Source organism: Myxine glutinosa, chromosome 14 (assembly GCF_964187855.1).
Source record: "Myxine glutinosa chromosome 14, kmMyxGlut1.1, whole genome shotgun sequence".
Taxonomy (NCBI): domain Eukaryota; kingdom Metazoa; phylum Chordata; class Myxini; order Myxiniformes; family Myxinidae; genus Myxine; species Myxine glutinosa.
Window position 1 is genome coordinate 71,505,450 of NC_136274.1, and position 27,371 is coordinate 71,532,820.

General features: G+C 44.3%; 1 protein-coding gene across 3 annotated transcripts in view; it reads left to right on the forward strand.

The window, feature by feature from the left end:
* Nucleotides 1–27,371, forward strand: part of UNC93B1 (unc-93B1 regulator of TLR signaling) — a 119,256-nt gene that overhangs the window by 86,065 nt on the left and 5,820 nt on the right. For all 3 annotated transcript variants that reach the window (XM_068136118.2, XM_068136119.2, XM_068136120.2), the window contains 4 exons: nt 4,618–4,711; nt 10,689–10,813; nt 16,220–16,402; nt 26,000–26,273. In XM_068136118.2, coding sequence (XP_067992219.1) covers nt 4,618–4,711; nt 10,689–10,813; nt 16,220–16,402; nt 26,000–26,273 — 676 coding nt within the window. The remainder of the gene's footprint in view (nt 1–4,617; nt 4,712–10,688; nt 10,814–16,219; nt 16,403–25,999; nt 26,274–27,371) is intronic.

A 27,371-nucleotide genomic window follows, 5' to 3' on the forward strand; every position in this document is an offset into this window, starting at 1 on the left:
CCATGGATGATGCCATAATACAGAAAGTGCGCAAAATCTCAAAAAGTATTAATTATAGACACATTGGGGTTGCAGCATATCAAATATGGCTAATTTTGACCCAACAGGATATGACATCATAATACCACAAGTGGGCACTATCTCTAAAACGAAGGTTCATAGACAGCAGGGAGTTGCACTACTGTGAACATCATGCTCTAAATCTGTGATCCAAAATGTGCATTCCAAATCCAACGCTTATTTTTACCCTGATCCATCCATCCCTCCACTTTTTGGCAACCAGTCAGGTGAGCTACATGTATTAGTCCGCTATTTTCCCATTTTATCCTGGAGAGCACCAGGGCAGCTGATTGACGTGATAACAATTACACCTTAGTTTGTAAGTGCTATATTTGTGAATTGACATTTTTGATAAAGACAAACAAATAGTTGTTGGTTTCCTTTTTAATGTGACTGTGAATCTTCATTCTGAATGTCCATGCGATGATGGTGCGCATCGTTGTTTTTGACGAATCTCTTCCCTTCGTTGGTGTGCTCACTAAGTGTTGTGTGTTGTGCGGTGGTTGTATAGTCCAATGCAGGACCCACAGCATCTACCACAAACATCACAGGTATGGACTGGTCCTTGCGGAGATGGATGTTGGCAAGTTTTCCTTTCTTGCCTCCCCAGTCTCTCGAGAGCAAGTCTTCCACATTCAAAATGGTCCAGGCCTTTGCGGCAAATGTTACACCAAGCTGATCTGTTTGTGGCCTGATGCTCCCAGGTGACAACTGGGATGGCACAAGACTTGAGTGTAGAGTGTAGACCTAAGGATGTCCTTATAGCTCTTTCTTTGTCCACCACATGACCATTTACCAAATTTAAGTTGTCCATTGAAAAGTGCTCTTGGGATGCTGTGGTCTTCCAAGCATGTGAGGTGTCTTGACCAGCGAACCTGGGCTTGCATCAGGGAATACTCAATTCCTTGGATACAACAATGGTCTAGGATTGAGGTGTTAGGTATTCTGTCTTGCCAGGTGATGCCAAGAATCTTGCGAAGGAATCGCATATGGAATTGATGAAGGCGTTGGATATGGCGACGATAGGGTGTCCAAGATTCACATCCATATAGGAGTGTCGATAAGACAACGGATCGATAGACACTGATCTTGGTGTCCAAGCGAATGCCACGTTCATGCCAAAGGTGATGCGTCGATCTTCCAAAGGACACACATGCTTGACCGAGTCTTGATGTTACTTTGTCATCAATCATTGCATTTCGCGAGAGGATACTTCCAAGGTAGCAGCACCTATATCTACAACTTTGAGTGGCGTGTCATCGATGGTATTGGATGGGACGGTAGACACGCCCTCTTGTCTCGGCTGAAGCATGGCCTTGGTCTCCTTGAGCCTAATCACAAGGCCTTAGCTACGAGAAGATTACGCAAAGGAGGTGACAATAAATTGCATATCTTCGAGATTATGACCGAAGAGTGCACAGTCATCGGCGAAAAGTAGATCACGGAGCCAAAAACATTTCTGTGATTCTGGACTTGGCCTTCAGACACTGCAAAATAAAAACAATACCGTCGGCGCGAAACTGGATCATTACTGGACGGGTGCAATCTTCGAAGGCTTCATGAAGCACAGAGGAAAACACAATGCTAAACAATAACGAGCAATCAGAGATTGCAAACCCTCGCCAGGATGTATTTTCAGTGGTTTTTAAGGCTTTTGTGTTAAAACAAATATGGCGGCCGAACCACGTGACCGAGGACGTCATCATTATTTTTTTCTAACGAATTTATTCCTAGTTTATGCTCAAGAAATTTCATCTTGATCGGATGAAGTTTTGTACTTGTCGAATTATGACGTCATAATGGAGGCAGCTATGACATCATCATTAACCTATTTTATTCCCCATGGAGAGTTCTTTACAATGAGCCATGTCTCCATTTTTCTCTATTCAGTGCTTTCGGAGATATAGAGGTGCAATTTTTTTTCGTTTTTTCCAAGATGGCGGCCGAACCACGTGACATATGACGTCATAATTATCATTAAAACATTCTAAAGGTGGAGTTGCACCTATGGTGAAAATTTCCTGTTGATCAGACCAACGGTGGCAGAGAAAATCATATTTATTCTGTGCGGACAAACAAACAAACAGACAAACGGACAAACGGACAAACAGACAAACAGACAAACAGACAAACAGACGGACTCAAATGCAATACCCTCTCCTCTGGCGAGGGTAAAAATAGGGGAGCTTGGACACAGCATTGCTTTGTGCCATTGGTAACAGGAAATGACTCACAATTGGATACAATTGCTGTTGATATCTGTACTTGCCAGGTGGTGTGCTATAATTCTGGGCCCACACCTGTTTCCCAGTGGGACAGGGGTGAGTGAAGTGAAATCAGTTATTTAATTTGGTTTATTTCACTTGTGGATGTTAAAACGATAATAATATCCCAGCAAGATTCTAAATTACTACTCAGGTGAGGAAAAATAGTTCAGCGACCCAACTTGTAATCTCTCGTAAAAAGTTTCCCATTCCTCAGTTTCCCCACTTTGAGCATAACGACTCTGAAGACCAAATTAGCTTTTAGCTCTTTCACGAGCCTCGATCTTGTATCCCCAAAAAAGAGAAAAAGTGGGTATTTAAAAAAAATCTTTTATTTAAATATTATAAATATTATTTAATTATATATATTTTAAAATCTTTATTTAAATTTTTTTTTAAAATCACGTTCCACTTCTTCTCTGAAGCCTGGTGTTGGTTTAGCGGTTAGGGTGCGGCTTGGGATCCCAGGTCCTGGGTTCGATCCCGGGTACTGGGTTCGGGTTCGCCTCTCCATGGAAAGAAAATCTCACAACAGGTGCACCACGATACAAAAGTGACCTTGAGGGGCCGAGCGTGTTGCAATTTGAACTTGTATTTGTATGTCTGTTTGTACTTATCTGCAAGCAGATTTCTGTGCTATTTGTTTGAGTGAATGCACCACACATTGAGGTACCCAAGGCTATTTGGCTCTCATGCCGATGCCATATCCACATCCAAGCCTGTTCACATGACTGCAGCCAGTGCTAATTACACATCCAACAACAAGAAGGGTACCTGGCCATGTTGCCAGCACACAGTGGCCGTGAAAAATATACCGTGGGATATCCAGTAATCACAGACCTAACACTCTTCATGCTCAACCTCCATCAGAGGGACCACATAGAGGTGTCCGCAGTCACCAGCTTGCTTGCACTTGAATGAGAAGATACGAGAATGCTTAAAATATCCCGGTTTGGACAATTTGGATCAGACCCCACACCTCCACTCCCCCAAAAAAATATAAATCTAAGGTAAGCAATTGTTGTTACAATTGCTTGATACAGGAACGCTTTCTGTGTTTAAATCTTTCTGGTACATCATTCCTTACCACCTTTATAAATACTAGGGCATGCCCGTACTATATCTATATCTAAAATTATATCCCCCCCTCTATTTACATGAAATGGTTTGGTCCAAAGCGAACGGCTTGCGAGTACGGTGACAATCCCCCCCCCTCTATTTACATGAAATGGTTTGGTCCAAAGCGAACGGCTTGCGAGTACGGTGACAATCCCCCCCCTCTATTTACATGAAATGGTTTGGTCCAAAGCGAACGGCTTGCGAGTACGGTGACAATCCCCCCCTCTATTTACATGAAATGGTTTGGTCCAAAGCGAACGGCTTGCGGAGTTTGGTAAAGAAATCGCCATAGCGTGCACAAAAGCGCAGGAAAGCGAAAGAATCGCAAATTAGTTTTAATTAGTTTTAAAACATAGTTTAACGGCAACATAGTTTGCCAACGTGAAATAAATGAATACGCTCTCAAATGTGCCGTCCGAGGCAGAGTCTGTTCGGCACGTTCGGCACACGTGATAGCTCGCTGCTCTCTGATTGGTTGAATCGTTTTTTGGACATAGCTCGGTAACTACTTCTCCGATTAATATGAAACCTTGAAAAGGCACATCCTCGGGTCCCCAGCAATATACCTGGCAAGTTTAAAGTATATCGGACCCGTGGTTGTCGAGAAACAGCGGTCACAGACATACAGACATACATACAGAGATTACTGGAATTATAGATAGATGGCGGTTATTACAATACATAAGTCTTTTCGAACGGATACGCTACTCAAAATGGCATAAGTATGGCTCACCAATCACATATATCTTAGTCTGATCATGTCAGATGTATGTTTTACTACTTCCTTGTCATGGTAAATGTAGGTTTTGCCACCAAAATCAGCTTTATACCACATTCGAATCCAGATTTATTAAAGAAATAAACCTGAAATGGCGGCCATTTTGAAATCCAAGATGGCTGCTCCCGCAACACTTTCAAATTTGCCAACATGATTTTTTGTGTTCTCTGGTACCTATATAACATGTTTAGACAGGTGGGATCTTCTAACCATTCAGTGCCCACGGGATGACGTAAGCCCGCTGACTATGAGAGCTCAGGGTTATCAAATTGCTAATTTTCACTACTCCAGATGAGGTTTATGGTTAACCCTGATTAATTTATGAATGTTCCTCGAATTCCTTGGTGTGTGATCTTCACATAGTTTTACAAATTGTTTTGTTGATGCCCCTTTTAGTTTAGCTTTGTCTGGGCTGAGCTTCCTTTTGAGTTCTTCATCAAAGGTCATCTGAAGAACTACAAGCACACGTTGTACAACGTTAAATCTTGTGGTGAGTGACCCTCAAATCCTCTTGATTTTGGAGAAAGTTGCTTTTCTGTTTTAACAACTTTATTAATAAGTACCCTCTTGCTGTGATTGTGACAATTGTGATTGTGATTAATAAGCTGTGATTGTGACTTCAACTTTTAGCTCCTTCACCTGCGCTGCGACGTTTTTTTTTTGTTTTTTTTTACAAGATCAAGGCTCGTGAAAGAGCTAACATTAATGACAAAAAAACAAACGGACACATAAGACGAAATAAAGGGAGCGGGAAACAAGATGGGGAGAGAAGGGGAAGCACACAAACACAACATTTGAGAGCAGGGACATCGGGAGATCTGTGGGGGAGGGGGGGGGGAGTGGGAGAAGTATAAAACACAAGGACACCAAGGACTTCCAGGAAAGAAGTTGGTATTTCAAAAAAGTGGATCTGGGGTGAATTAGCGGGGGTAGAAAAGATCAAGGTTTTGGATGGGGGAAGATAAGAGATGGTGGTGAACAGCTGTTTTGAAGACCTGGAGGGAGGAGTGGGATTGAAAAGAGTGAGGGAGTTTGTTCCAGAGGTGGGAGAAAAGAGGAATGAAGGAGTGAAGGTGAGCAGAGAGTCTTAATTTTGGCAATTTTACCAGAAGAGGGTTGCTGGCAGATCTTGTGCGACCTGTAGGAATATTTATTTGGGGGGGGGGGGGGGGGGGGTGGGGGGAGCTAGGCCAGAGAAGAGTCGGTATAGAAGACAGAAAGACCACCAACCTCCCTGCGGTGAGTGAGTGAACTCCATTGTGACTTCAACTTCTGTGACTCCATTGGACAGACCCTTTCTGTCAACTTCCTGCCGATGGAAAATCCTCCCTGCTAGACTTGGTGACGACCAACTTCCCCGCTGCTAATGTCTCCTCCTCTTCCTCTGCTCTAATTAGTTCACCTGATCATGTGATTATGAGAGTCAACATCTCCCTGGCTATTCCCAGAGAGCTGTCTTGGTGCCGGTGAATCTGGGAAAGCAAATTGAACTGAAGGCAATCTCGGTGCATTTCAAAAACTCCCCAACAAGTTTGTCCACTCTCAGGAGAGCCAGAAAACATCTGTCCAGCCTCAAGAATGAACTTTCAAACTTGTCTATCTGTCTTCTTTGGCCTCCTTTCAGGTCTTGCACCCTCCGTTCTGTCCGTGCTTTGTCTCCCCCAGGTTTCTACAGGGTGCACATGGTCCACCTTCAACCCCCTCCGGTGAAACTACCTGAATACAGGATCACTCCTCCCCTCCACTCATTCATTCCGTTTTTTTTCCCCGTCTGTGGAACCATCTCGCACATCTTCTTCAATTTCATCCTTCCCTCCAGGTCTTCAAGACAGCTAATCTCAAATTATCCCCCATGCTAACCTTGATCTTTTCTGCACCATTAATCCTCCCCAAGCCCAACTCTTTTCATGTTCCCAGTTTTTCCTTCCTGAGACTTTGTGGCTATATCCATCGAGTCTACCTTCAGTGTCCTCTCTTCGCCCTCATTCTTCCCCATATCCCTTATTTCTCCAAGTCTAGCTCTATTTTGTCCCTCATCCCTCCTGTTGGTGTTTTTCCCCTTTCTTTCTACTGTTCCTTTTTATTTATGTTGAAGGCTCCAGTCACGGACTAGATAGTCCTCATCGAAGCTAGGCCTTAAAAGAGCTGCATTGATAGAAAAGTGAAGAAAGAGACAATAGTCTAAGAGTGTTTAAGGAAGAAAATAAAAATCTGCTTTTTGAAAAGCGGCAGGTTTGCTTTGTTATGTCCTGATCTATGTTTTAGCTCCTCCATGTCCTATGCTTTAGCTCCTCCATGTTCTATGTTTTAGCTCCTCCATGTTCTATGTTTTAGCTCCTCCATGTTCTATGTTTTAGCTCCTCCATGTCCTATGTTTTAGCTCCTCCATGTTCTATGTTTTAGCTCCTCCATGTTCTATGTTTTAGCTCCTCCATGTTCTATGTTTCAGCTCCTCCATGTTCTATATTTTAGCTCCTCCATGTTCTATGTTTTAGCTCCTCCATGTTCTATGTTTTAGCTCCTCCATGTTCTATGTTTTAGCTCCTCCATGTTCTATGTTTTAGCTCCTCCATGTTCTATGTTTTAGCTCCTCCATGTTCTATGTTTTAGCTCCTCCATGTTCTATGTTTTAGCTCCTCCATGTTCTATGTTTTAGCTCCTCCATGTTCTATGTTTTAGCTCCTCCATGTTCTATGTTTTAGCTCCTCCATGTTCTACGTTTTAGCTCCTCCATGTTCTATGTTTTAGCTCCTCCATGTTCTATGTTTTATGTCCTCCATGTTCTATATTTTAGCTCCTCCATGTTCTATGTTTTAGCTCCTCCATGTTCTATGCTTTAGCTCGTCCATGTTCTATGTTTTAGCTCCTCCATGTTCTATGTTTTAGCTCCTCCATGTTCTACGTTTTAGCTCCTCCATGTTCTATGTTTTAGCTCCTCCATGTTCTATGTTTTAGCTCCTCCATGTTCTATGTTTTAGCTCCTCCAACCTCCATGTTGTATCTTTTAGCTCCTCCATGTTCAATGTTTTAGCTCCTCCATGTTCTATGTTTTAGCTCCTCCATGTTCTATGTTTTAGCTCCTCCATGTTCTATGTTTTAGCTCCTCCATGTTCTATGTTTTAGCTCCTCCATGTTCTATGTTTTAGCTCCTCAATGTTCTATGTTTTAGCTCCTCCATGTTCTATGTTTTAGCTCCTCCATGTTCTATGTTTTAGCTCCTCCATGTTCTACGTTTTAGCTCCTCCATGTTCTATGTTTTAGCTCCTCCATGTTCTATGTTTTAGCTCCTCCATGTTCTATGTTTTAGCTCCTCCATGTTCTATGTTTTAGTTCCTCCATGTTCTATGTTTTAGCTCATCCATGTTCTATGTTTTAGCTCCTCCATGTTCTATGTTTTAGCTCCTCCATGTTCTATGTTTTAGCTCCTCCATGTTCTATGTTTTAGCTCCTCCATGTTCTATGTTTTAGCTCCTCCATGTTCTATGTTTTAGCTCCTCCATGTTCTATGTTTTAGCTCCTCTATGTTCTATGTTTTAGTTCCTCCATGTTCTATGTTTTAGTTCCTCCATGTTCTATGTTTTAGCTCATCCATGTTCTATGTTTTAGCTCCTCCATGTTCTATGTTTTAGCTCCTCCATGTTCTATGTTTTAGCTCCTCCATGTTCTATGTTTTAGCTCCTCCATGTTCTATGTTTTAGCTCCTCCATGTTCTATATTTTAGCTCCTCCATGTTCTATGTTTTAGCTCCTCCATGTTCTATGTTTTAGCTCCTCCATGTTCTATGTTTTAGCTCCTCCATGTTCTATCTTTTAGCTCCTCCATGTTCTATGTTTTAGCTCCTCCATGTTCTATGTTTTAGCTCCTCCATGTTCTATGTTTTAGCTCCTCCATGTTCTATGTTTTAGCTCCTCCATGTTCTATGTTTTAGCTCCTCCATGTTCTATGTTTTAGCTCCTCCATGTTCTATGTTTTAGTTCCTCCATGTTCTATGTTTTAGCTCATCCATGTTCTATGTTTTAGCTCCTCCATGTTCTATGTTTTAGCTCCTCCATGTTCTATGTTTTAGCTCCTCCATGTTCTATGTTTTAGCTCCTCCATGTTCTATGTTTTAGCTCCTCCATGTTCTATGTTTTAGCTCCTCCATGTTCTATGTTCTAGCCTCGACATTGTATAGGCCTACAAAAAACACCCTCAACAAATGACAAATTCCTACCTTGACTACTGCGCGGAAGTGAAATGCAAACCACCCATGGTAATCTTTGCCTTTTAGCTGCTTTGGCAGCACCGAATCTGCACCAGAGAGGGAGAGACCCCTCACGTAGGTCTTCCTAATATAATATACGAGTTGCAACGACAATAACAACAACAACATTCCAACAACGGACAAGGCAAGTGAACGCTCTTGCTCGTTCCATGAAACCATCACGTTCATGTCCTGTGCTCCAGCTTCCGGAAGGACACACAAGGAACTTGGACACAGGAAGAGGCCATGTGACCTGTCGAGCCTGCACATGCCGCAGTTGCCTTTTATAGCAATTTTGAGTCTTGTTGCTTGACAAACTAGCTCTGCCATGGAGAAGTTGCGGCTTTTCCGACCACTCAACTCGAGAATGAAGCCACGACACGCCATCATGTGCAGACAAAGATAAAACGTCCCTTGTGCTATTTCCCTATTTTGGCACTCGCACAATGCGCGTCACTGCAAAAGGTCTTGCAAGGCCATTGAGCACGATGGCGTCCCATTTTGGCTGAAGGCCTTGATGGAATTACCATCATTTACAGCAAGTTAACTGCACAGTTACTGTTTGTGTGTTAACGTGCCGGTTAATTGATATAACTAATGTAAAATGCATGGAGTTTTTATTACTGGAGAATCGGCTACTTATTGACTCTTAGTGCTACTTTGTAAATATTACTTCCGTTTAATTACAAAGTTTCATTGCCAGTGTTTGTGGGGCTGTCAGGATGGCTTCGATGTAGTCGGTGGACGTTAAAGATCCCACGGTGTCTTTTGTGAAGAGTGGGTGAACTATCTATCACTGGAATCCTGAACAAATTAAAAGTGCTGCCAAAATTATCCTCATTTGATTTATGTTCACTGGGTAAAGAATTGACGGAAATAATAGACAACATGTGTCATTCTTCATCGTTCACCTTCCTGTGCACATTTACGATCTTTATTATCCGGATGAGAAGCCGTTCAATTCAAGTTCAGATCTTCTAAAGTACGGTACGCTTTGCAATGAGGTAGCAACTGCTGGCACTATATCAGCTCAATCCAACCTGACATTGGTTTGAACTTGAACCTTGAAAGAGCCACTTTTAGTGAAAGGACAATAAAAAGTACAATTTGGATTTGAGAAAACTGTCGTTGTAGCCGTCAGATTGTCCCAGTGGCCTGGTACGAATCCTGGCGAGCCGCATCGAAGTCGCCACGGTGGCCGACTGATTCTGTGGCCCCCAGCCGGATCACATGTCTATTGCTACGATACCGTACTGGTGGGACCACCAAGCTAGTATATACGCCGTTCTAATTGGTGCCGTGCGCCTTATCTATAATTACGATACCCTCTACCAAATAAAACACCTTACCTTCAACCAAATACACACGCCTGCAAAACCAACTATTCTTAGCGGGCCCAGGCGTACGACGAGAGATAGTCGTCGGCAAACAAGACAAGAAGATATCTGGTGATAGCCGCCAGGACGCCGATGGGCCTTGATGAGGAGCAACCCAGTGTCCTTGCTGCATGCGAGCCGATACCTGTCTCACACTCCGGAACGAGAAGACAAGAGTGGGCGTGGCTGGCAGAGTCTGGGGTGGCGCAGTGCAGCCACTCATGCAGACGCCACAAAGGTTCCCTCATATTTGTTACCGAGCGCCTCTCTACACGTGCTTTTATAAGATTCACCCCACCCTCCACCATGACGTACTTCACCCCTCCATTCTCGGCCGCTAATGGCCTGTGGGCCTCGTCTGATGGGTCAAAGTATCTCTCCCTGACCTGTCATGGTCAAAGTACCTCCCCCCCAACCTCCTTTATTTTGAGCATGATGGATACCCTGACTTTCCACCAAAGCTTGTGCCTAAAGGCCTGGCATTTCCCCAAAATGAGCATAAAAGACGGATTCCAATGGACAGAACATTAAAAAGGGGCGATTCAGCGATTGCGGTTTTAGACACGAACAATGGGGAGGGTTAGGCATATCGGGGGAGGGGAGGCATATCGATCGATATCGATATGCCTCAATCGAAAGGCATATCGATAATCACATTTATATGAGCTAACGCTTATTCTATTACATTTACAATGGGAAATAACTAAGGTATTCTATGCAATGTTAGCCCCTAGATTTCATTTCCACAACAGTATTTTTCAGTTTGGTAATCCAATTTTGTATATATTGTGTTGTCCCCGTTATGATTCCTACTGATGGCTTTGGGATTTTGGGCCTGCTTTTCCTAGGCACTTACCAAAAAGGAATGATCGCAGGATTAAATAGCACAATACTGGACCAGCTGCCCAAGAGCATGGATTTGATCATCGTGGAGAGTGTTCTCATGGGCGTTGCTTTCTCTGCCATGCTAATCGTAAGGACAGAATCTTCCTTTACATTCAAGTCATTTTTCTTAAATCAGTTGTTTGGTGTTTGGAAATTTCTGCTCAGAGCTGCAACTGCTTGTCCAAGTGGTCCCAGTCAGGGTCGCACTCTGTGCAATGGCTTTGTGACACATTTTGTCGGAGAAGGTCTGGTAATTGGAGGTTTTGGTGGAGTCAAAATTTTTGGTGAACAAGTTCCTGGAGTTCAAAAGAAATAACGTAATTTTGTGGGAGAAATATAATTTAAAGGAAGTTAAAATGTATCATATTATGTCTCACAATGCATCTGATTCTGGTATGCATATGCTTGTGTGCTCGAGTGTGTGTGTTCAAGATGACCCTTTAGCTGCTGCCCGCCACATAAACACAATGATTATTTCAACACAAACAGCCAAATGGTGAATTTGCAATTGGGAAAGGTTATGAATTAAACTATGTGCTGACTTGTATTTGCCACCCAATGGGTGAACAGCATGCACTGTGCGCACCAATGGAATGAGACCTGCAGCTGCACATCCATTGAGATGAGTTTGGGTGAATGTGCATCTACCTTACTGTTCATCAAGAACATTAAACCAGCCTCATCTCAGATCATGAATTCGAATTCAGACCAGGTCACTCCACCTTAGACACGCTGCTTCTACTCACCCAATAAGGGATGGAGGCCCTCAACGCCAAACAGGAAATCAGAGCCGTCTCCCTTGACATATCTTGTGCCTTCGATACGGTCTGGCACCCCGACCTGCTCACCAAACTCTCCTCCTATGGTATCCATGGAAAACTCTATGCATGGCTTGCAGACTTCCTCTCCGGTCGCAGTCTTTAATTATCTATTTGGACATATCTCATGCTTTTGATACAGTCTGGCATTTCGCGTTGCTCTCCAAACTCTCTGTCTATGGAATCGAAGGCCAACCCCACACATGGTTCACTGACTTCATCTACTCTCGGGGGCAAAGGTAGAAGCGTTCATGTCACGGCCCTGTTTCAACCAATTCTACCACCACCATGCACAGAAAGTAGTGTATACAACATTATTGTACCACTGATTTTGATCAAGTACCAACAACATGCCTGAAGACGGAAGTAGTCGTCGATGTCAGAAACACGGGTCTTTTTCAAGACCGGCATTGACTGTTATATCTGCTAACGTTGAAGGGTTCTCTCTAGCCAAACAAAACATTCTTGCCACATTATGCAATGAGCTGCATGCAGTGTGATGTCCTTTGTCTGCAGGAGACACATAGAGGAAGTGTGAACAGCCACCCAAATATACCAGGAATGGTCCTGGCTATTGAAAGATGGCAGTGCTGTATTTGTTAGAGCTGGTTCAGTTGTAGAAGCCACTTCTAAAACAGAGGAGGATACCATCGAAATTCTAACTGCAGAGCTGAGCAAACTAGTAGTGACCTCAGTGTACAAGCCACCTGGCACAGATTTCAGTTTCTCTAACCATGTACCCAACCTGCACAGAAAACCACAGATTATTGGAGATTTCAATAGCTACAGTACCCAATGGGGGTACAAGGAGTCAAACAACGATGGAGAAGCAGTCGAAGAATGGATGGACGCTAACCAGCTTAGTCTCATCCATGATCCCAAACTGCCAGCCTCCTCCCACAGTGCCCGCTGAAAGTGTAGTTATAACCCACACCTTGCCATCGTCAGCAACGACATCGCTGGCCTCTGCAAGAAGTTTGTCACAGACCCAATACCACAGACACAACACCGTCCTATTGGTATTCAGGTAAATGCAGCAGTGTTACCAACCGTCGTACCATTCAAAAGGCACTTCACCTTCAAGAAGGCCGATTGGAACGCTTTCACATGAGCACTTCACCGCAAGGTTAAACGCTTTAAACCACTACCTGTGCACTACAACCTGTTTGCAAAACCTGTCCAGAAAACAGCCAGATGGAAGATCCCCCGAGGTTGCAGAGTACACTACATCCCTGGTCTCACCAAGGAGAATGCTGAACTCTATTGGGAGTACATCTCAATGTTTGAATCTGACCCCTTCTCAGAGGAAACAATATCTACCAGTGAGAGAGTGATGTTAAGTATCTCTCAAGAGCGTCAAAACATCTGGAACACCTTGATAGAGACAACAGATCTTACAAAAAAACAGCAAGAAGGCATGGTCTCTCATACACAAACTTGGAGGTGATCCCAAGAAAGCTGCCCAACATCCAAACTCGTCTGCTAACCAAGTCGCACACCAGTTGCTCCTAAATGGAAAAAATCACCAATAAACAACTAAGAGCACAACTAGATAGGAAGAAGTACAGCGATGACCTAGGCTTTACTAGACCATTCACCATGAAAGAGCTGGAAACTGGTATATCTCGTCTAAAAACACGGGAAAGCAATTGGTCTTGACAACATGGCAACGGAGCAGATAAAACATTTTGGACAGCAAGCAAAGAAATGGCTCCTACAATTGTTTACCCACTGTCTGGCAACACACACGCTACCTAAGATTTGGCAGAAGGCACCTGTAATAGCATGATTAAAGTCCAGAAAAGGTCCATCAGATCATAAGCCAAATGCCAGCTTAAAGTAACCTGATGTGGAGCAGCAGTGAGGCATTGTGAGCACCATATCTATTTAGGAGACACTCTTGACCGATGCCTTACCTTCAAGAACCACATCGAGAAGACAAAGGCAAAAGTGAGTGCACGGAACAACATCCTGAATAAGCTCACTGACACAAGATGGGGATCAAGCTCGAAAACATTGAGAACCAGTGCACCTGCTCTTTGCTAAACCACTGCTGAATACGCCTGCCCTGTATGAGAAAGATCTACTCATGCTAAGAAGATGGATGCCGTTCTGAATGCAAGCTGCCGATCCATCACAGGTTGTTTAAAACCACCAAACACCAACAGCTAATATATCTTGGCGGGTATAGCTCCCCCTGATAAAAGAAGAACGTTAGCCAGCATGAAAGAGCGACTCCGTCAAACATCAGAAGAGAGGCACTCTCTGCATGGTCATACACCTACACTCAGCTGCTTAAAGTCAAGGAAGAGCTTCATGAACAGTGTCCTTTCATTACAATCAACCCCATCTGAAGCCCACATCACTTTGTGGAAAGACACTTGCCAGTCTCGAACAAACCCCAGCGATGGAAATTCTACCTGATGAAAGCCTCCCCCCAGGAGCTACATAATTGCAACTGGGTAAAATGAAAGTGCCTTAACAGACTTAGGACTGGTGGAGGTCGTTCCAAGGTGTCGCTAAACAAATGGGGATATACAACCAGCCCGACAACTTGTGAATGTGGAACTGAGCCACAGACCATGCAACATCTCCTGCAATGTCCATCGCTAGAGGAACTGTTGCAGATCTTGCCGAATTCAACAACAAGGTGCAAAAATGTGGTTAGTTTTGGCTGGGCCGTGTATAAACTGTCCGTGGACACGATAAGAAGAAGATCTACTCTCAGAACCAACATGTGGATTTCAACGGAATGCTTTTATCTCCTCTCCTTGTTAAGGGTGGAGTGCCCCAAGACTGTGTTCTGGGCCGCGTACTATTCGTAATCTTCATCAATGATCTCTCTGAAAAATCCCCTTTATCTATTCGCTGATGACTCCACTCTGCGATGACATCTCTCATCCTTCAGACAAGCAGGCTACAGCCTCTTCCCTCTCCTCAGACCTTGAAAAAAAATCACAAGCTGGTCAAACACTTCAAAAACAATCACAAGCTGGTCAAACACTTCAAAAACAATCACAAGCTGGACCTTTAGAAAAAGCCTCTTGGGGAAGTTCAGTCACTCAAACTCTGAGGTTTCACAATCAGTGATGATCGTTCTTGGGCAAACCACATTTCAAAGTTGGCCACCAAAGACAGTCGCTGACTGGGCATCCTCCATTAAAAAGCCCTCCTTGACACACCTCAACTTCTATCCAAATCCAAGGTCTTCATGCACAGCTTGATGGAGTAATGCTCTCCCCTCTGGGTTGGCTCCCCTGCCCCACACCTTCCTCAGCTTGACACCATGGAAACCAAGGCCTTTAAGATCATTGGAATCACCCACGCTGAAGCTGAGTCTATAATGGGCCTATCACATTCCCATTGCAGACAGGTTGGTCGGTGCTCTCTTTGTCTTCTATCACCTTATTTCTGGTCTTGCACCGTCTGCTCTTTCCATACTTTGCCCCCTCCACCCCAGGCACACAGATTTCCTCTTTTTCCCTGCCTATGAAACCAACCTCAACATTCTTTTCAATCTCACGCTTCACTCCAGGTCTTCAAGACACCTTTTCACCACAATCTCAGATCATTCCCAATTCAAAACCATATTTGCTACCCTCCTTAACCTCCTTCCCCCTCCACCTAATACCAAGCCCAACTCCTTCCAGGTTTCCAGTTCTTCCCTCCTGGGAGTTTCCTTCTGTATCCATCTTGACCACCCCGAGCCTCTTTTCCCTCCCTCCACACACCCTCCACATTTGTTGGTCCAAGTCTTCCCCCTTAAATCCCACTGTTGGTGTGTCCCCCTCTCTCTACTCTTCCTTTTGGCCTATTATGTCCTGATCCGTCCAGTGTACTAGTTCTTCCACGAGCCTTGACTCTGTATACAAAAACACCCAGGTCCTTTCAGCAAGGTCATTCGCTAGATCTCTACTGGATCGTCGTCTATCACATAGAGAACCTACCCTGAGATACCTAATATCACTTTTGGGTATCTCAGGGTATGTATATGACTTTGGGGGTCTTCTTAGACCGCTTCTCTCATCCACAGTACCAGTTTATCATATACTTCTCATTCTTACACTCAGCACCTGCTAAAACAGGAAGTCAGGCAGTAATCTGCCACATGGGGGAACCTTTGATATCTATGCCCTTGTCATGTGATATGTCCTTCGTCGTCACGCTTGTCATGTGATAGGAGCTGTGGTATTCACCACACTACAATATCACCGCCGATACTTTTATAGTCCCTCTGCAGGTGTGGCACTTTCCGATTGCTTGCATGAGAACCAATCAAAGTGCAGTATATCAACACGTGACTGTACTATGGCACATTTCATGTTTACACACGTTACAATGCATTTATTAAATAATTAAATTTATATTTAAATAATTCATTTAATTATTTATTAAATACATCAATTAAAGAATTAAATATAGTTTTAATAAAAATAGTTTGAAGGAACGCACAACCATTATTTTTATTATCACTGGCAGAGTTCTTCAGGAAATTGTTTCTTCCACCAAGTTGTTTTTGTCTGAAGTCATGTCCGGTGTTGTCTAATGTCACTGTCTGCATGTGTGTTCCTCCTGACTTGTTTTTCACCTTCTCCATGAGCTGGAGAGCCTGTAAAATATAAAGGTAGCAAAAATGGTGAAACATTTGAATGGAAATGGGGAACGTTTGTCCTCAGGTGCTGCTGCTGTGCGGCTCGGCTTATCGGCCCACCGAGGAGATCGACCTGCGGAGCATCGGCTGGGGAAACATCTTCCAGCTTCCCTTCAAGCACATGCGTGATTACCGGCTTCGTCTCCTGACTCCCTTCTTCATTTACGGTGGATTTGAACTGCTCTTCTTCCTCACTGGATACACGCTGGTGAGTTGGACAACCCAGATTCCTTTAAAAGGCATCTGTTTGATTAAGGAGTTCTAGACTACCTGCGTTAACCCCTTCCCTCGTATTAATCACCCAATCCACAACCCGAACTCCACCCGCTCCAGAAACCAAATCCAACCTGACATTCACTCAATGGAAATGGGGTAGATGAGCAGATTGGGTTGTGGAGGGAGAGGAGGGTCGAGGACAGAGGTAGATGACATGACATCAACAATCGACTTGCGCTTGCATGAAAGAAGCTGAAAACAAACTTTTTAAAAATGCATTTCAAGGAAGAAAAAGTCAAAGAATAATTAAGGTAATCAAAAGATGTTGATTTCAATACGTATCAAAACAACCATTCGCAAGAAGTGATTTTTAAAGTTTTAGAAAGTAATGAATTATTTTGTTTTTGGGAAAGTTAGGGTTAGTTGCAAGTTTATGGTGCCATCAGTCACGTACCTGGGTCATACGATTGATGCCGAGGGTCTACACCCGACAGATGAGAAAGTCCGAGCTATCAAGGATGCTCCTGCTCCACGAGACGTGACCGAATTGAAGTCATACCTCGGTTTGCTTCAGTTCTATGGTCGTTACATTCCGAATGTGACCGACGTTTTGGGCCCCCTTTATCGGCTTTTGAGGAAAGGAGTCTCCTGGAGCTGGGGGTCTCCTGAACAATCAGCATTCCAGACCTCAAATGACGGAGCAATAATCAGCACATTTAGACCAATTAGAATATGATGATGAACACCAAGTGGAAAAGGTAAATCGACCTCCAAATTTGATTGAGTACATTATTCATAATTAATATTCAGCAGATTCGAAAATGCCATATCAATAGAAGACGTAATATTTTCATCTTGTTAATGAAAATATTTTCATCACACATCGTGTGCATCTACTTTCTCAACAATCCTCTCCAAGAAGTTCTGTCGCTCAAGATTTTGGGTCTCACTATCTGCCATGATCTTTCTTGGGAAAACCACATTTCCAAGCTGGCCTCCAAAGCCAGTCGCCGACTGGGCATCCTCCGTCGTGCGAAGTCCTTCCTCGGCACACCTGAGCTCCTCACCACATACAAGGCTTTCATCCGCAGCTCAATGGAATACTGTTCTCCCCTATGGGCCGGTGCTCCTGCCTCACACCAAGCTCGGCTTCACGCTGTTGAAACCAAAGCTTTCAGAATTATTGGAATCTCCCGCGATGAAGCTATCTCTGAGGGCCTTTCACTCACTCACCGCAGGCAGGTAGGTGGTCTTTCTGTCTTCTACCGACTCCTCTCCGGCCTTGCACCCCCAGCTCTCTCTGTGCTCTGTCCCCCAAATATTCCTACAGGTCGCACAAGATCTGCCAGCAACCCTCTGATGGTTAAACTGCCGAAATCTCGGCTCTCTGCTCACCTTCACTCTTTCATTCCTCTTTTCTCCCGCCTCTGGAACAAACTCCCTCACTCCCTTCAATCCCACTCCTCCCTCCAGGTCTTTAAAACAGCTGTTCACCACCATCTCTTATCTTCCCCCATCCAAAACCTTGATCTTTTCTACCCCCGCTAATTCACCCCAGATCCACCTTGTTTGAAATTCCAACTTCTTTCCTGGAAGTCCTGGCAGTGTCCATATGTTTTATACCTCTCCCACCGCCCCCTTCCCATGCCCCCCCCCCAAAGCCCTCGCCCTCTCTCAGATCTCTCGATGTCTCCATGTCTCTCGGTCCCTGCTCTCAAATGTTGTGTTTGTGTCCTTCCCCCTCTCTCCCCATCTTGTCTACCGCTCCCGATGTTATATGTTTTATGTGTCGGTTTGTCTTTCTGTGTGATTAATGTTCGCTCTTTCACGAGCCTCGATCTTGTATACAAAAAAAAAAAAGAAAAAAAAAGAAGAAAAAAAAAAAAAAAGGTTATGATAGTCTTGGGGGAAATGCCAGGGGCATAGAAAAGGCTCCTTTATATAAGGGTATGTGCCATGTGGCAAAGTAGAGAAAATAATTCCATGGCTTGTAGAAAATGACAAACAATAGAAAATAAGGGGCATTCAAAAAATCTCGTGTGCATGCTGGACTACCCTTGTGTTCTTAGGAGGAACCAAGTAATGCTCTATAAAAGTTCAAAAAGGGGTGCCTTACATCTGGCAAATAAAGTACATTTACTTCTTCATGCAGGTGTATGAATCAAAATGGCGCCCCCCCCCCTACCCCACTCCTTTTTGAATGTCCTTTAGGAGTTGCGGAAGGCAAGAAGACGAGGCCATTTCGTAGGGTTCGAAGCTCCTTTATTCGAACAGAAATACTCCGCACTGATATCGCGAACGGAACTCGTTCAGCTTTTATAAAGCCAAAACCCTCTTCGGAGGGCGTGGCTCCAACAACCGCGCGTACGTCACGTCCACACAACCAATAGCCCCACAGGCCCGTGTACGTGGATTATGACCAAATAAGGTAACCGCCACATGCGAATAAAGTAACCGCTACATGCGAATAAGGTAACCGCTACATGCAAATAAGGTAACCGCCACATGCGACTAAGGTAACCGCTACATGCAAATAAGGTAACCGCTACATGCAAATAAGGTAACCACCACATGCGAATAAGGTAACCGCTACAGTCCCTTCTTTCTATTGTTCGACATTTTCTACAAGCTATGGAATGTCCCTTCTTTTCGATACTTTGCCACATAGCACATACCATGTAAAGGGGCCTTTTCTATGCCCCTGGCATTTTCCCCAAGATACATTTTAAATACAAACAAAATGCATTTGTTCATCGTACAAGACTTTATTCAAGACGATATAAAGACTTGAAAAAGTAAGGGGAAAAAAAATTCACCCCAGATAGAATTCGAATCCACAATCCCCAGCTTGGGAGTCTGATGCCTTATCCATTAGGCCATTGGGCCAGAATGTTAGATTTGGCTAATAACATTTTCAAGAGTTATATAATATGTATATATTTATATATTGTTATGTCGGTAGGGTAGAGCAAAATGTAGAGCCAGGTAGATCTGTATAGGTAGGTATTCGACTGTCATGATACGGAATCTACCTGTAATAAGTTCTATGTTAGTCCGGTTTGTCGGGTTAAGATGTCTGCTTGTGAACATATCAGGATGTTCGAGTGTTAGATAGTGTAGGGATTAAGATAAAACCCCTCTATGTCACACCTGGTAATCAAACCTTCGTCCCTTATGGCAATGCACTCATTTAAACACTTAGACAGGCCGTGTAGTGCACACATTAATTAAATTCCCTTCCCTGACAATGACTTCGGAAGAAAACAGGCAAGAGGCAGCGTTCTGGGCCCTGTGCTTTTTCTGGTCTTCATCAATGATCTCTCTGACTCTCTTGAAAATCCTCTCTATCTCTTTGCTGATGACTCTACTCTCTGTCGCTCCATTCCTCATCCCTCAGATCGGTCTGCAGCCTCCTCACTCTCTGCAGACCTGGACAAAATCACAAACTGGGCAAACAAGTGGAACATGTCTTTCAATCCTGACAAATCTCACACTCTTACGATGTCTCTCCGAAAAGACCGACTGGACAACCCTCCCATCCACTTTCTGAATAATCCTCTCCAAGAAGTTCTGTCACTCAAGCTTTTGGGTCTTACTATCTGCCATGATCCTTCCTGGGAAAACCACATTTCAAATCTGGCCTCCAAAGCCAGTCGCCGACTGGGCATCCTCCGTCGTGCGAAGTCCTTCCTTGGCACACCTGAGCTCCTCACCACATACAAGGCTTTCATCCGGAGCTCAATGGAATACTGCTCTCCCCTCTGGGCTGGTGCTCCTGCCTCACACCTAGCTCGTCTTCACGCTGTTGAAACCAAAGCGTTCAGAATCATTGGAATCTCCCACGATGAAGCTAACTCCAAGGGCCTTTCACTCACTCACCGCAGGCAGGTTGGTGGTCTTTCCGTCTTCTACCGACTCCTCTCTGGCCTTGCCCCACCAGCTCTCTCTGGGCTCTGCCCTCCAAATATTCCTACAGGTCGCACAAGATCTGCCTGCAACCCTCTTATGGTTAAACTGCCAATATCAAGACTCTCTGCTCACCTTCACTCCTTCATTCCTCTTTTCTCCCGCCTCTGGAACAAACTCCCTCACTCTCTTCAATCCCACTCCACCCTCCAGGTCTTTAAAACAGCTGTTCACCACCATCTCTTATCTTCCACCACCAAAACCTTGATCTTTTCTACCCCCGCTAATTTCACCCCAAATCCACTTTTTTGAAATACCAACTTCTGTCCTGGAAGTCCTTGGTGTCCTTTTGTTTTATACTTCTCCCACCCCCCCCCCCACCTTCCTGATCTCCCACCCCACCCCCCCCCCCCAGATCTCCCGATGTCCCTGCTCTCAAATGTTGTGTTTGTGTGCTTCCCCTTCTCTCCCCATCTTGTCTTCCGCTCCCTCTTTTTATATATTTTGTTTGTCTGTTTGATTTGTTTGTGAAATAAATGTTAGCTCTTTCACGAGCCTCGATTCTGTATCCCAAAAAAAACAAAAACAAAAAACAAAAGGCCAGTTCGGGGCACCGCCGCGTGGGCCGCAGCCAGCTACACCTCCGGCAGGCCTAGGAACATAGAGTGACACGAGCTATCACCATGCTACAGTCCTGTGATTGGACAGCGCGGTAGGCGCGAATCTCCAGCCAATGAATGCGGGAGGCGCGAAGCTGGAAGGTTCGGTGGAAGGCGCTGATTGGGTGGCGCGCCAAGGCTGACGTCGTAACGGAGGTTATATAGGGGCGCGCCGAACGATATTTTCGCTCTTGCACATCGAGTTCTCTCTTGCGCAACACGTCCCTCTGGCTCTCTTGCACATCCAGCTCGAACTCTTGTGCTTTCTGGCTGTCTCGGTGTGTTTGAAGCTCTTGCGGTCCTTCTTGGTCTTGAGATGTCCTGGTGGTCGTTGACTCGCCATCTGCGTGGTGCTTGGAGCGGTGCTCGGTGCTCCTGGAGCTTATAGTGGTGCACGGACCTCGTGGGCGGTCGACGAGGAGCCTCGGGTGGGCGTTGGCTCGGGCCTTCGCGGTGCTTTGGAGTTTGGAGTGAGGGACCTGGTGGTGTGCAGCGGAGCTTGGAGACACAAGATGACAGGACAGATAAGGACGCACCACATTCACAATTACATAACGAACGTTTTTCTTTTGGTAATTCCTTCCTGTGTCTCGTTTCTGAAGTGAGGTGTGTGGGATTCCAATTTAGGCCCTTTATTTGATTACCGTCGCGTTTCATTGTCCTGGGTTCCGTGAATAAATCTTTATTTTTGTACCTTCTAATCTTGTCGTTCGTGAGTTCATTCATTTCCCTGCAGGATCGAAGCTGCCGTTGGTTCGCCTTCCACAGGTACGCACTTTTGCCACAGCTTCCACTTCCCTTCTTCCTCCCGCGTTTTATAGCCGAATCCATGTTTGGTCATCGCCTCAAGTAAATCCGTTCTGGTCCATCCGTGAGCCCTGGTATTAACCGAAGGGTCCGCGCGACAATATATTGAATTTTAAAGCAAAAAATATGGAAATTAGGTGGAAATTGTTTTGAAAGCGAATAAATTAGACCTATTGGCCGATGTATATTCCAAGTTTCAGCTAGTTTTAATGTACTGTATAGTCCTTGAGATATGAGCACCAACACATTTTGGGCGGACGGACGGACGGACGGACACCAACTGCAGGTATAGAAGACGGTTATAGAAGCTAAACAAGATGGTTCTGGTATCGATGTCAGCGTCCCTCTAAATGACCAATCGCAATTCGGCAATAGGAGGTAATAAGGCTGGAAATAATAATTGTTTGAATGAATCCTCAACCATTTCAGATCGACGACTAAACAACAAAATAATTGGTAAAACCCGATGCAGAGAGCTTTTATCCAATATGAATTTTGATGAGAAGCACAACCCTGAGCTCTAATTTCCTGATGAGTGTTTAGAAACAAAGAAAAACAAGGCTAGGTGGAATGGTGTGAAAGAGATAGAACAAAGGGAGCGACACCTTATCCTGAATGAGATGTGTGGAGGTCAAACTGACTGAGCAGGCTTCGGCTACAGGAAAAATCAAAAGCTGATAAGAGACGTGACCAGAAGAGAACCCAGGAAATCCCTTAACATTTGGTAAAGGATATCGATGAGGAAGACATGTTGGTCCATCTGTATGGATGTGCTAAACAAGGACAGTGGTTGAGATGGGATTCTGCTATACAGATCGATATATCATGGAAGAAACTCCCCGATGTATGGACACCAGAAATGTTGTCATTCCACATCAACGCTATCCACGACCAACTCCCATGCCCAGCTAATCTAAGATTGTGGGGCAAAGTCTACCTTGGACTTTGTCAACTGTGCCATCATCACCATTGCACACTGCTCCACATATTAAATGGGTGCAGCTACTCACTCTAAAATGGAAGATACAACTGACACCATGACCATGCGATTGACTAATGCCCATGACTAAGATTCATGGTGCTTCTGAATCTATGAAGTGTCCTTCTGAATCAGTGTCCTTCTGAGTGTGTCCTTTTGAATCTTCTGAAGACTAAGCTTCTGAATCTGATTACCCTCTGAAACTAGCTCTAGATCTACCAGTGACTCCACAAGCCACAACCTTAACAAGCAGCTTATGCGGAACCTTACTTGCTGCCGATTGCATCAGGCCTGGCTCCTTATGTCAAAGATGCAAATAAGAAAACCAGTATTGTATCAAAGCCAAACTACATTCCCACCATTGCATTCCGTACAGCTGATGGTACATCCTACAGGAACCCAGCCTTGCCACTTCCACAGGTAGAAACACAGGACATCCTACAGAACACTAATGGTTGGATGTTTCTGATGGATGAAGACCATAAGCCAATAGTGTTCTCTCCACAAATCACGGAAACTGCCAAACGGCCTGATATCACCATCTATTCGGCAGTAACTAAGAATATCATTATTGAATTGACAGTCCCGATGGAGGAGAACCTGTCCAATGCATATGCCAGATAGAAAGGCAAATACGAAGACCTGGTAGCCGATTGTGAACATAGAGGATGGTCTGTAAACTACTTTCCAGTACAAATAGGTAGTAGAGGATCTTACAATACATCTTTCAGCAAATACCTTGTCTTCTTTGGCATCCCGAAAGGAAAGAGGAAGATCATTACGGACACTGCACCCAAAACGGCCCTCAGAGCGAGCTATGTCATCTGACTACGCAGAAGCTCAAAGGTCTTCAGACAAATAGAATGACTGCCCACACCAGAAATATGCTCTGAGGGAAGAGGGTTTCTTCACAGAAAAACCTCCAAAGCGCTCATAAAACTTCCTGTTCTTTTATTGAGCGCTCATCAAACCGGTTTAACCCACCAGAGTCTGGTCTGAAGTCCAGAAACCTCAGAGTATACTTTCGAGTATCGTATAGTTTCAGATTATTGTTCCAGACAGAGAGATTCTGCAACAAGGTGAAGATTTTTCCCAAAGTTATCTTCATAGTAGTGTTATTTCAGGAGTGCTCATCCCAAAAAGGTGTGATTAGAAGGCTCTAAAGATGTCTGCGCTGGTGTTCCACAATGAATTCCCTCCTGCCCCCACACAGCTTTATTTCTCATACCCCCTCCAACTTTATTCTTGAAAAGAGCAGGAAGTGGCACGATTGTCCACGGAAACTTACACTCCCATTTTTAACCCTTGGATGCAGTGATTGGGCCTCGGAGGCCCACGAGGTTTTTTTTGTTGCAAAAACTATGCTGTACAATTTTTTTTGGGAATGAGCCTCATTTTCACCGACTTTCATGTTGTTACACAAAATTCAGTGACATAAATAAATAAAAATTTCATTCAGGCTCATGGGAAAATCTTCATTCTTCACTTATAACCCAAAAATCCGACACGAATGCAGGCCTGGGGCCTTCGAGGCCCCGCATAAATGTTGTTGTACTACTATGTTATATCATTATTTTCTTGATATGAGCCTCATTATATGCTCCTACAACTTGGTTACAAATAATTCAGTGACAAAAATATGAAAATTAAAAAACTTAACACTAATATATTTGTGGGGCCTCCGAGGCCCAATGGCTGCATATGTGTAGGATTTTTGACAGTTTGTCATGACAGCAACCGTGGCTTTGACAGTTTGCAAAGAAAAAGAAAAAAGATTCATTACTTGTATGGGATTCTTTCAACTAATAGGATCAATGATTCACATTTTCTGAGCAAATTCACATTTTCTGAGCAAATACACATCCATGAGCATCGACTTGGATTGAAAAAGGATTATGAAAGAAAAAAAAATCGATAAAAAAAGAAAACATTACACGAATACGTCCGTCCGTTGGGCCTCAGAGGCCCAATGGCTGCGTTTATGTAGGATTTTTGATGCCTGAATCTAAGAGTTAATATTATGAAGAGGAACAATAAGCTTAGTTGTAATCCTGGGACAGGTAGATGCAAAACAATCACAATCCCACCTGGCGCATATACTGTAACTCCAGACGTGTACCAAGGTTGCCGATCTTACGAGAGAACAAGGTGATAAGCTGGATAATGGATGTAACTCAAAAGGATGTTGATCGAGGAATGCTAACCGCCATGGGAAACAAGGAGAAGTTGACATTCCGGGCGTTAACCATTCGTGGTGTTTGCCCAGGTAATTAGAATGACTATGCTTCTGAATTTGATCACCTCTGATCTAGCTCTAGATCTACCAGTGACTCCGCAAGCCACAACCTTAACGAGGAGCCTCTGCGGAACCTTACTTGCTGCTCTCTGAAATGGAGATCTAAATCAGTAAGCAAATGAAGTTATGTACAAATGACTCGTGGTGAGGACATTCCAGAGGTTGTTTGTTCAGATCCAGGTGAATGCAGCGCAGCATGAATTGTGGAAACTCTGCTTGTTTCAGCAGAATTCCCAAGTCACCGTCAGATCGTAAAGAAGAACACAACTAGCTCACGGAGGGAGGTAGTAATCTGCAGGCCTCACCTACTTCATAGCTGGCCATTACGTGACCCAGGGTGTGCTCGTTCAATTGGTTTAGCCTCGTTTATGTCTCCATATGAGCGCTTGCTTCCATTGCCATACCCTGTTAATTTCTCCATCGTCTGTTATATCCTTGCAATTCATACGAATATGTCTCCTCGTGTGTCCTGCATGCAATTTACGTTAAAGCTTTTCCGAGAGACTTAGGCAGTTGCACTTTTTCACTTGCACTTTTTCTTGCAAGTTGCACTTTTTTGCACTTTTTTGCATTTTCTCACTTGCACTTTTTCACTTGCACTTTTTGTTGCACTTTTTCTTGCAAGGTGCCGTTTTTTTTCACTTTTTTTGCACTTGCAAGCACTTTTTTGCACTTTTTACTATTTTTTTCCACTTTTTTGCACTTGCAGGTTCTTGCAATTTGTTTTTGTTGCATTTGCAAGTGTTGCACTTTTTCTGTAAAAATAATTTCTGTCTTCATTTTCGTACAAGAACCTTAATCCGGTGAATCATCTGTACTGAGGACGGATGAAAATGCAAAGTTGTCACTTCAGTTTGGGGAGATTTGTCACAACGCAACATTCACATTGTCTGAGGCTGATGCATGTGTAGCAATGGTGGATGTTTGCTCATGTTCCCACAGTCATACGGAGTATGTGCACTCGGACTGGAAGCTTTTGGGAGAATCCTTATGACGTTTGGGGTGTCTGCGGCCGTCGGTTCCCTCTTGACGATGCCCCTGGAGCGTATGCGCCACGGCTCTACATTGTTAGTCACCACGGCTCTGCACCTCTTCCTCATTGTGGCCCTCTTCGCTTGGGCACCGCGTCCTCGAGATCCGGCCCAGCAGATTGTTGTGTACGCCGTTGCGGCACTTTGGGGCCTCGGAAGTGGCTTCAATAGCACAGGCTTGAGCAGTGAGTGTGGAAACACCCATTTCCTATCATAAACAGGTCTTTAAAACAGCTGTTCACCACCATCTCTTGTCTTCCCCCATCCAAAACCTTGATCTTTTCTACCCCCGTTAATTCACCCCAGATCCACTTTTTTGAAATACGGACTTCTTTCCTGGAAGTCCTAGCTGTGTCCATGTGTTTTTTTTTGTTTACCTCTCCCACCCCCGCCCCCTTCCCACAACTCCCCCCACCCCCTAGCCGTCTCCCTCCCACAGATCTCCCGATGTCCCTGCTCTCAAATGTTGTACTTGTGTGCTTCCCCCTCTCTCCCCTATCTTGTCTCCCGCTCCCTTTATTATGTCTTATGTGTCCGTTTTTTTTGTTTTCATTAATGTTAGCTCTTACACGAGCCTCGATCTTGTATGCAACCCCCCCTCCCTCCCCCCCACAAAAAACCACAACATTTATCGTCGCGATTCACAGGCCGGAATCAAATCCTGCCACCTCTGGGTGTGCAAAGAGCGCTCATCGCTTACTAATACAGTCTGCTTTGAAACGTTCGTTTTGGTTGCTAGGTCACATCACCATGGCAACTGATACGTCACAGCCTCCACAAGGTGCTCCATATGGGGTGTGATCCCACGTGAGCGACATTCTGTTTGTTTGAGGTTGGTTTGTATCAGAAATAAAAACACTTACATACACCGTATGTCCTCATAAAACAAAATCAACCACAGGTCGTTTATTACCTGGCTTTACAACCTTGAACTATTAATGTATGGAGTGGTCCAAACGCCATGCGCACTCCTACCTGCCCCATCCCTCTAAGTGTATCGCTTTTTTAACCTATTGAAATTAATTCCAGCCAGGTATGTTTATTAGGCCATGTGTATTACTTTTTACTCCTAACATAAATCGACCTAAAAATACACTACGATTGAGGTATGAGTGGGAATTGTGGGTAAAATAATCCATTTGGGCCTCAGCATGAGGATATTTTAATTGGCATGTGGGAACCCCCATGATTATACCATTTGGCTTGCAGCTGTCCTTATTACCCCCCCCCCCCCCCCAACATCTTGCACGTCGTCACACGTCATCGAAACGTTCCTTTTTCGT